Raw genomic sequence first — 9983 nt, forward strand, 5'->3', positions numbered from 1 at the left:
AAGCAAATGGTGATTCAGTATGTGAATGAGTGTGAGGTTTGTCAGAGAAATAAAGATGAAAATATGACTTATCCTTGACTTCTCCAACCTCTTCCAATCCCTGATCAAGCACGGAGACACATAATTATGGATTTCATAGAAGTATTACCAAAGTCACAGGGAAAGGATGTCATTTTTATAGTGGTAGACAGGCTAACTAAATCAGCTCACTTCATGGCTTTAGCTCACCCTTTCACTGCCTTAGAGGTAGCTAACAAATTCTGGAAGAGGGTCCATACTTTGCATGGCAGTCCTGAGACCATTATCTCTGATAGAGACAAATTGTTTCTGAGTAATTTTTGGCAAGCTTTGTTCAAACTGAAGGGTATTCAATTGTTGTATAGCTCGACTTATCACCCCCAAACTGATGGCCAGACTGAAAGGGTGAAAAATGCATTGAGAACTATTTGAGATGTATGACTAGTAACAAACCTCGGAATTGGAAGAAATGGTTATGCTTGGATTAATGGTGGTACAACATAAACTTTCATACAAGTTTGCAAGGTACCCCATTTGAGGCTCTCTATGGATTCACACCTCCTCAAATATCCTTGGGTCCTCTTTTGGAAACTACTGTACCTGCTGCTGCTGATGCTGTCTTACAAAGACAGCAAATGGTGCAATTACTCAAAGACAACTTATGCAAGGCTCAAGAGAGGATGAAACTGTATGCTGATTCAAGAAGAACTGAAAGGGAGTTCCAAGTGGGCGACATGGTTTATCTGAAGCTCCAGCCTTACAGGCAAATATCTATAGCTTTGAGAAAAAACCTTAAGTTCAGTTCCAAATATTATGGTCCCTATCTGATCATTGCTAAGATTGGTCAGGTAGCTTACAAACTTCAGCTGCCTCCAACTTCTAAGGTCCATTATGTCTTCCATGTTTCATTACTCAAGGAGAAGGTAGGGAGTAAAATAGTGGTCCAGACAGTTCTACCCATCTCCAATGAGGAAGGTCAGTTCATGGTCAAACTAGTGGCCATACTCCAAAGACAACTTGTGAAAAAAGGCAATGCAACTTTTGTTAAAGTCTTAGTCAAATGGTCGAATTTACCCCCTGAAGATGCTACTTGGGAAGAATATGCCTTCCTCAAGTCCAAATTTCTTGGGTTTGATTCTAATCCTTGAGGACAATGATTATTTTTTAGGGGCAGAGTATGTTATGTTCCCTGTATTAGGCTAAATAAGTATTTGTGGTTGTCAAGGATCGATGGAGGGTTATGAAGAAAGAAGCTGGAGATTTAGCAATTGAAAATGAACGACCCAGATTGAATGTGGATTAATGAGCTTCGAGGGTGGAGATTGTGCCAGCTCAGCAGGGCCAACTCAGCAATTCTGTTACATAAGCTAACAAAATATAGGGGAGGAGCACATACCCGAAATCCAAATTCCCTTCTTTCTCTTTTTTCTTCTTCTTCACTCCTCTCTTCTCTTCTAAAAACAATTCCTCTTTTCAATTCTACATATCTTAGTCATGCAATGAAATATTGTAGCTTATCTTCATTCCAGTTAATTAGTTAGTTCATTTTGTAATCGCATTTCAATTAATGAAAATTACAGAAAATTGTCCCAAAAAACTCATTCTCTTTTATTGTTTGATTGAGAAATTCAAATTACAAGTCAGTTCCTGACACAACCCCATCCTAGTTTTGTCTGCCCCCTCATGTTTAGCCTCTCCAAATCCCATGACTAAGAAGAAAAGAGAAGCTATTGGGTCTTGTAAAAATCATCATTATTGACCTTTTGAAAAAATTTAAAAATTTAATTGGGTCTTGTTGATTTTGGTGTTCCATGATCTAGAAAATTAGCTTGAATTCGTAATTATTGTTGAGTAGAAATTTAATAAAAATATGCTGAAAATTTAGTGATTAATTTTGATAAAATTCAAAAAATACCATTAACAAGTTTAAAGCTTTGAGTTTGAACTTGAATTTGAAATTTGTCTAAGGATTTGTGATGAATGTTGTTAAAACTTGTTAAAAATTTATAAAGAGTTGAATCTATAATTAGGGAAGAAGGTGCTTGTGGTGGAAGGGTTGGTGGTAGTGGAGAAGATGGGTTAGGAATAGGAATGGCAAACGGGCAGGTCGGGTTGGATATGGTTCGGGTAGAAAATGGGTAATAAAAAAATAGATAAATTATCCGATCCGATCCATATTTAATACGGATAAAAAACGGGTTAACCGACGGATAATATGGGTAACCATATTATCCATGACTTCTTGAATATGAACTCTTTTGAGAGAATTTCTAGTCACCCAAACTTGAGGAACCCCCAATTTGAGGCTTTGCAAATATAAAAGTTAAACCAATTAGTTATCCATTGGTTACCCATTGTTTATCCATTTTCTAAATGGATAATATGGTTCTTATCCATATTTGACATATTTTTAAAAAATTTATTATCCAACCCATTTTTAATGGATAATATGGGTGGTCTTTTAACCATTTTGCCACCCCTAGTTGGAAAGATGAGGAGGGGGCGAGGTTTTTTCTTTTGTGTATTTTTTTTCTTAGGGAATATGAGGAGAAGGGGTGGGGGTGTGGGGGGCAGAGTTTTTTTTTTTTTTTTTCAGTTTTTCTTTTTTCTTCGATTTATGACACGTGTCAGATGCTGATTGGCGCGTGTAATAACAATATTTAAGCAGATATGGTCAAACACCGAAGTGTGTAATTGACACACATTTAAAAGTTTTAGTGTATAATATTATTCCCGTATTTAACAGGTGTGTAAAAGGGATTTGGGGACAAGGTCGATGGGTAAAGTATGTATTTTGCCTTAGTTAAATAAAATAATAAAACGACAAAAGTTTTTTTAACTATTCCCAAATTTTTGTGGTCATATGTAGGCAGCTAAACATTCTTTCGTTAGTCTTGATGAAATTCTTCCGAGATTAAGAGATTTACTTCTCTGAAGTTGGAATTTGCCTCAATCCAAGTTTCTGGCATTTTTATTCTTTTCAGTTCCCTAGTTTTTAAAAACAGTCGTTTGACCCCCACAAAGCCTCAAAACAACTCTCATATGTATTATTCTAACCATCATTAAACTAAACCCAAATTAAGGGACACAACTTTACAGACGAAAAAGCACACTGATGTTCAAAAGAAGAGTGTATTAAAGTGTCAATTGAACTCGGGGCTTTAGATGTCTTGCCCCTTAACTATCTCGAACATCTTCTTAAAACAAAGTCCTACATATAAATTTGGCAATTGATGTAGAAACTTTTTTCGTACTTAGAAATGTGTTATATGTTCACTTTCTCATTGTCAATTTTTGGTTTTACATCTTTTACCTTCAACAAAGACATTCTTTAATGAATCCATCCATGCATGAACATTGTTTTATTTTAGGGTATAGGGCCAAATATACTCCTCTATTTTCGAATATTGTCTATATTTAATTTCCGTTATACTATCTGGCCAAATTTACCTCTACCATTATACTATCTGGCCAAATTCATCCCTATCATCAGCAAACAATAAAAATTACCCTTTGATGTGTTAAGTAATCCAAAATCTCCCAAATTTTCTTTTATTTAAATCACTTGTTGTTCTCCACTATTTTCAGAAATTACTATTGATATGAATGTTAAAGTTACTAGACTATACAAATTATTCATGAATATTTTTAATTAACAAAGTACCCACTTTTTTCCTTGTAATAATGGGTTTGGAATTGATTTAATATTTTTTATATTTTTCAACCATATAAACATTGTAAAATTAATGAGTCTATTTATTGTGAATTATATGCAATTGATCATCATGTATGTACATATATTATATTCAAATATATTTTGTCATTGTCTAGTTAGTATAGAATTCGATCGACTAACTTAAGAGTGCACAATGTGTAGACATTTGATTAAAGCAAAGTTGAATTCGACAATGTAAAGTCTCCGAGAAACTTCAACTTCAATCACTAATACTTGCAAAGTCCTCATACATTTGGTGCAACGAATTTATTAAAATTGAGATGTTGTAATTACTTTTAGAATTTAGACAAGCTACCTAATTTAGATTTTTCAAATAACTATACTTTGTTTATTAACGGTTGTATTATTTAATTTTTTTCTCTTATTTTTTTCTCCAATTCATATAGCAGGTAAATGAAAATAGTGGACCAAGAAGCCGAACCAGTAACTTAATTAAAATAATTTGGGAGATTCTGGGTTACCTGACGGACTGAGAGCTAATTTTTAAAAGTTTACTGATTGTAGGGGTAAATTTGACTCGATAGTATAATGGTAGGGATAAATTTGATCCGATAGTATAACAGAAGTTAAATGTAGACAATATCTGAAAGTAAAGGGATATATTTGACATTTTTCCCTTTATTTTATTGCCGTCTTTCTTTACTTTCATTTCGTGTTTCTTGAGACTTTTTCAAATACATGCACTTCATGTCCAGGAATATTCTAAGCAATTCCAATATCGCTAACTTCCATATATAGAAATAAAATAGTGTCCCATTCGAGCAACGTGTTTGTTTAATTGTCAAACCCATATGTCAGTTTGCGGGCTTCTCATTGGAGTTATCTTGCCTCATGAGTTGCCTGGTTTCTTCCTTCATTCTCTATGGAATACTATTTCGTTCCTTTGCCTCATGTATTGCTAAAAGATTTCAAGTTTTACACATCGATAATGTAAAAAAGTATTTAAATAATCATATTACTTATAAAATAATCACCGATAAATCTCTGATATAAGTTTTATATTAAGTAACAACAATAACAATTAGTGGCGAAGTCAGGAATATTTTCCCAGGGTGTTTAAACGTAAAAGAAGTGAAAACAATCCCCGATAAAGAGTGATTAAATATATGTTATATACCTCTAAAAAAAATATTTTACCTATACCCGCAATGTAATTCTTCGATGAAGGATGGTTTATTGACCACCCTCACCAGAGTGTAGCTTCGCCCTGGATAACAACAACAACATACTCAATTATACGCAAATAATGTGTACGCAGATCTTACCTCTACCTTGTAGATATAGAGAGATTGTTTTCAAAGACCCTCGAATCAAAGAAAAATAAAAAGAAGCACAGTAACAACAACGATAAAATAAGATAACTGAAGTGAAAGAAATAACATGTTGTAGTATAACTCAACAAACAAGCAAATACAAGACTAATAATACTAGTGCAACTGGTATGGCAAAAAAATACACACAACTTCAACTAATCCCCTACCCTAGTTCTCGACCTCCACACTCTTCTATCAAGTGTCATGTCCTCAGTATGTTGATGCTATGCCATGTCCTGCCTAATCACCTCACCCAATACTTCTTAGGCCAACATCTATACCTCTCCTAAGGCCCACTAGGGTTAACCTCTCACACTCCTCACAGGGACACATCTGCGTCTCTGCTCATCACATGATCATACTTCTTAACATCACTTCTCGTATCTGGTCCTTCATGAGGGTCACTCCAACTTTGTCCCGAATAACTTAAGTTCCTAACCGTGTCCTCAATAATTATTAATAAGTAACCCGATAAAAATAATAACTAACTTTTTTGTGTAATAAAATACATTATTGATTGGTAAAATTAGTTAACCAACTAAGACCGTTTCGCTAATTGACTGCTTTTTTTTCGCTAGGAAAAGACAGTGGTCAGCAGATAATTATTATAATTCGTAGACGCTGTCATAGCGCGCGTTACGTTCTTATTGGGAGAACGAAAATTTAATTCGCCTATATAAAGCTTGCTGAGTTTCAGATTTGGTACGAAATGCTAGCTCGTTGATATTCTAGGCCGCTGGGTTCAGAGTACTAGTAAAAATTAAATATACTTACAAGCTTGATCAAGCTCCTCCTTCAAATCTTTGTAAGTTACAGTCTAGCAAATATATGTCCATCAAATGCTTCTTATCATCATCATCATCATCATTATAATTATTATTATTATTATTATTATTATTATTATTATTATGTTAATATATGAGTTAGCAGGTGTAAAATATCACTATTCTTTGTGAAAATGGGTGCAAACTTGGTCTAAAATATATATTTGAAGCGGCTGCACCATTGTCAAAACTTATGTGACTGAAAATGTAATATTCCACATCTCAATCTTTGTAAAACAGATATATTGATTTGATTGCACGCTTCTTATATTAATTAAAACTTAAATCTTAAATAATGCGCTTCTAGAGTTGCTATATATACCAATCACTACTTTTCCTTTAATTTATTATTTTCTGTACAATTCATTTTATTCGTGAACTATTCAAAAGGGATAGACTAGATAAAGAAAAAATGACATTGTATAGCCGCTCTCACAATAATAGCCGAAAAAATATATATTTTTTGTATATATATATATTCTGTATGTTATATACAAAAATTATAAAAAATTTATACATTTTTTCGGCTATCAAATATAAATAGTTTCTAAAAGTGAATCCATGCATGTTCAGGTTTATTCTTCATATGCCATTCCTTTTTGTCACCCCTAAACATATAGATATATATGCAGCTTTAATTCTTCAGAGAGCTTTCATATTATTCAGAAAAGTTTCGGCTACGAAGAGATTCAAGACTTGAATGATTGTTAAGGAGGAAGAGATGGCGAATCTGTTAGAAAGTAATGGAGCTGTCGAGAAAAAGACTCAAGTAGTTTTTGAGGCAGATGAAGATACATATGACGGTGTGAAGGTGCAAATCAATGAGCTAATGGATTCTAACCACTTCGTTACTATGCTTAGAGCTTCAATATCACAATGGAGAAAACAGGTTTCTTATCTTCTTCTTCTCTTACAGAAAAAAAAAAAAAACAGATATATCCTTCTCTTTCTTTTCTAAATGAAGTAACTTACTAGAGATTCAACAGAAAAATCAGAAGTCAACATCAGTCGTCTTTACCAGATACAAAAAAGGATTTGCCCCCTTAAACTTTTAGCTCCACGTATTTCAAATTTATTTTTTTCTTTAAACTTTGTGCCATCTAAATTGAAATAAATAAAATATTATTATTTTTCTTAGTTGGAATTTGAACATGACACATCATAATTTTCCACTCACTTAATTGACGACCCTAGGAGAGGATATCACTTGTTGTCAGAAGCAAGATCTAATTAAGATTGTAAACCAGTGGATGCAGAATATCACCATATACTCGCCATTTTTTTTTAAATACAATCCTTGCACAGATAATATAATTAACATATAAGCTCTAAAATTTTAAAATGTATAAATATATAATGTTCGAGTTGGTCCACACTAGAAATGTGGATCCTCTTATACTTGTTATTATTCCTCTTCTTGTTTCAAATCAAACGGACGGAGTTTTATGAAGATCTGTCTAATTTGGTCAATTGTGACAATATTTCTAGTGCATTATTTTTCGTTGCAGGGAAAGAGGGGTGTTTGGATTAAATTGCCTATAGAACATGCCAACCTAGTTAATGCTGCAGTCAAGGTAAAAGAAAATTAAACAAGTTCCTTTAGCTCACAATTGATGAATTATTTGTGTTACTTATTTTTTCATGAAATGCAGCAAGGATTTTGGTATCACCACGCAGAGCCAACATATTTGATGCTTGTATATTGGATTCCTGAAATTCCACATACTATTCCTGCAAATGCTTCTCACAGAATTGGTATTGGAGCTCTTGTCATGAATGATAATGGAGAGGTATATTATACTGCCTTCGAGTCCTCGATTATATTATCTATCTTTTAAAGTTTTAATAATTTTAATTATAATAATATTTGTCTAAGCTATCTGCATTTATCTCCCTCTTACATGTCACAATTAATACAATGCTTCTTGTTGTTTCTAAAAGTCAAACATTTTAAAACAAATTCAGTTTGCCAAACAATTAAAATTTGGAATGAAAGGGGGGATATTATTTAGTCGGTTTTATTTTTGAAGATGTTTACGAACTTTACATTCTAATAAATACATGATAATATATCAGGTACTAGTAGTCCAGGAAAGAAATGGGGCATTCAAGGGAACAGAGGTTTGGAAAATGCCTACAGGTGTTGTTGATGAGGTGAATAACGATATTTCGAATCCTCTTTCCTATTGGTTTTTAATAAATTGCAACAAAATTTTCACAAAATCAAAATCTTTCAAACAACAGGGGGAAGATATATGTGATGCTGCTGTAAGAGAAGTGCAAGAAGAAACCGGAGTAAGTTCAATACTAGAGCTTGATGTGAAGCCAATATAAGTATCTAACTATATATGTTTTCATCTTTACAAATAATTTCATTTTTAAAAAGAATTTTGGCATATTATGATTTTCAGATCAAAGCAGAATTTCTAGAGCTACTTGCATTCAGGTAATATATAGGAACATTTCCAGTACTAGAGCTTTATTTTTCCATATCAAAGCAGAATTCCTTTTGCTATGAACTTTCTGGCACTAAGACTTAGATTTAATTGTATTACAGGCAAAGCCATAAATCATTCTTCGGGAAGTCCGATTTGTTCTTTGTTTGCATGTTGAAACCACTCTCTTATAAGATCCAGAAGCAAGATTCTGAAATTAAGGGAGCACAGGTGCGACTTTCTTATTGTATGGGACTGAGACATAGTTGTTGTTTTTGTTGTTTATTTATCTACGTGTCTTGACCATGAAAAAAGATTAATTAATTTTAATTTTGGAGTAGGGAGATTTTGTAGGTGAAATAATATATGATTGTGTTTTATTTTGGATTTTTAAACAAGATTAATGTAAGTCTTTATTTATGCTAAAAGATTTCTTATTTTGACAATCTTATTCCCTTTTTAATATTCGCAGTGGATGCATATGGAGGAATATGCAGCTCAACCTTTTGTAAAGAAGCATGAGATGTTCAATAAAATAGCAGAGATTTGCTTAGCTAAAAAGAAGAACAAATACAACGGCTTCTCCAAAGAGCTCATGACTTCTGCATTTTCTGCAAAAAAGAGTTATCTATACTTCAACCAATAGCAATTCACATTATCTTAAAGGGTTGAATTGACAGATTTCCTTTATTCAACCGAATCAAAGAGGTTACTGGTCAAGTTCAACTTCACACAAAATAATGTGATCACCAAGCAAATTAATTATCATATCTTTCCTTGTTTTCCTTTATTTGTTATTCTTGTCACAATTGAAGAAGTTCTCAATTGGCTTTGCTAAAAGTTCATAAGCATTTATGTTTTCTTAGAATTACAAAAAGAAAAACAAAAAAGTCAATTACATGAATTGGTACTTTAGTAGTACTATGTTGCATGAATCATTGCTTTAAAAGGCGATTGACATGGAGTCGGAGCATTAATCTACTTATGGTAGCCAGGTGTTAGACAAAGGCATGAAGACTATTCACGAAAATTTTGTTGATAAACAGTGCCTTCTACTACTGCTAATTAAACGCGGTTTTATATAAGGAATCTTACGGGAATGTACCAAACAAAGATATTATTTATCAATAACTAGTCATTTTAGTCATGCTATCAAAAATAGCCAAAAATATTACATATAATATAGAACATTCAAAAAACATAGACAAAAAAAGATTTTTTTTTAATGGGCAATATAGTAATTCATTGAAAACATATAGATGAGGCAATATACAAAATTTGACGAAATTTGAAGGCGAGTTATAGCCTGTTTGGTAAGCTTCTCCAAAGCCCAAAACACTTTTTTTCTTCAAAAAAATGCTTTTTTAGAAGAAAAGAAGTACGTTTGTGTAGGAGCAGAAGTAGTTTTGGGGAAGCAGAAAAAAAGTAGCTTCTTTTCAAAAATACTTTTTTGAAAAACACTTTTCAGAAAAATAAACTTAGAAGATGTTTTTTAAAACTTGGTCAAACGCACTAATGCTGCTCAGAAGTGCTTTTCAAGTTGATTAGCCAAACACACAATACTTCTCACCAAAAGTACTTTTTTTTTTTTTTGGTTAAACAGTCAAAATTTTCATTTAACCAAGTATAATATTTACAACCCGCTAGCTCAATTGGA

The 9983-nt window shown here is 32.8% G+C and overlaps 1 protein-coding gene across 3 annotated transcripts; it reads left to right on the plus strand.

Annotated features, from left to right (window-relative positions):
- Positions 1-5765: 5765 nt before the first annotated feature.
- On the plus strand, positions 5766-9261 carry LOC104103839 (nudix hydrolase 10-like). Of its 3 annotated transcripts, XM_009611778.4 has the most exons (9): positions 5766-5872; positions 6524-6780; positions 7400-7465; positions 7544-7681; positions 7968-8045; positions 8136-8186; positions 8303-8337; positions 8449-8557; positions 8799-9261. In XM_009611778.4, the coding sequence occupies exons 2-9, from the start codon at positions 6592-6594 to the stop codon at positions 8970-8972; spliced, it is 840 nt and encodes a 279-aa protein (XP_009610073.1). In that variant the 5' UTR covers positions 5766-5872; positions 6524-6591; the 3' UTR covers positions 8973-9261. The 3 variants fall into 3 exon arrangements, with proteins under 3 accessions (XP_009610073.1, XP_033513989.1, XP_033513990.1); XM_033658098.2 differs by having other exon boundaries at positions 7968-8186; XM_033658099.2 differs by having other exon boundaries at positions 5770-5872; positions 6558-6780; positions 7968-8186.
- Positions 9262-9983: the final 722 nt, after the last annotated feature.

The sequence above is a fragment of the Nicotiana tomentosiformis genome, chromosome 5 (assembly GCF_000390325.3).
Source record: "Nicotiana tomentosiformis chromosome 5, ASM39032v3, whole genome shotgun sequence".
NCBI lineage: Eukaryota > Viridiplantae > Streptophyta > Magnoliopsida > Solanales > Solanaceae > Nicotiana > Nicotiana tomentosiformis.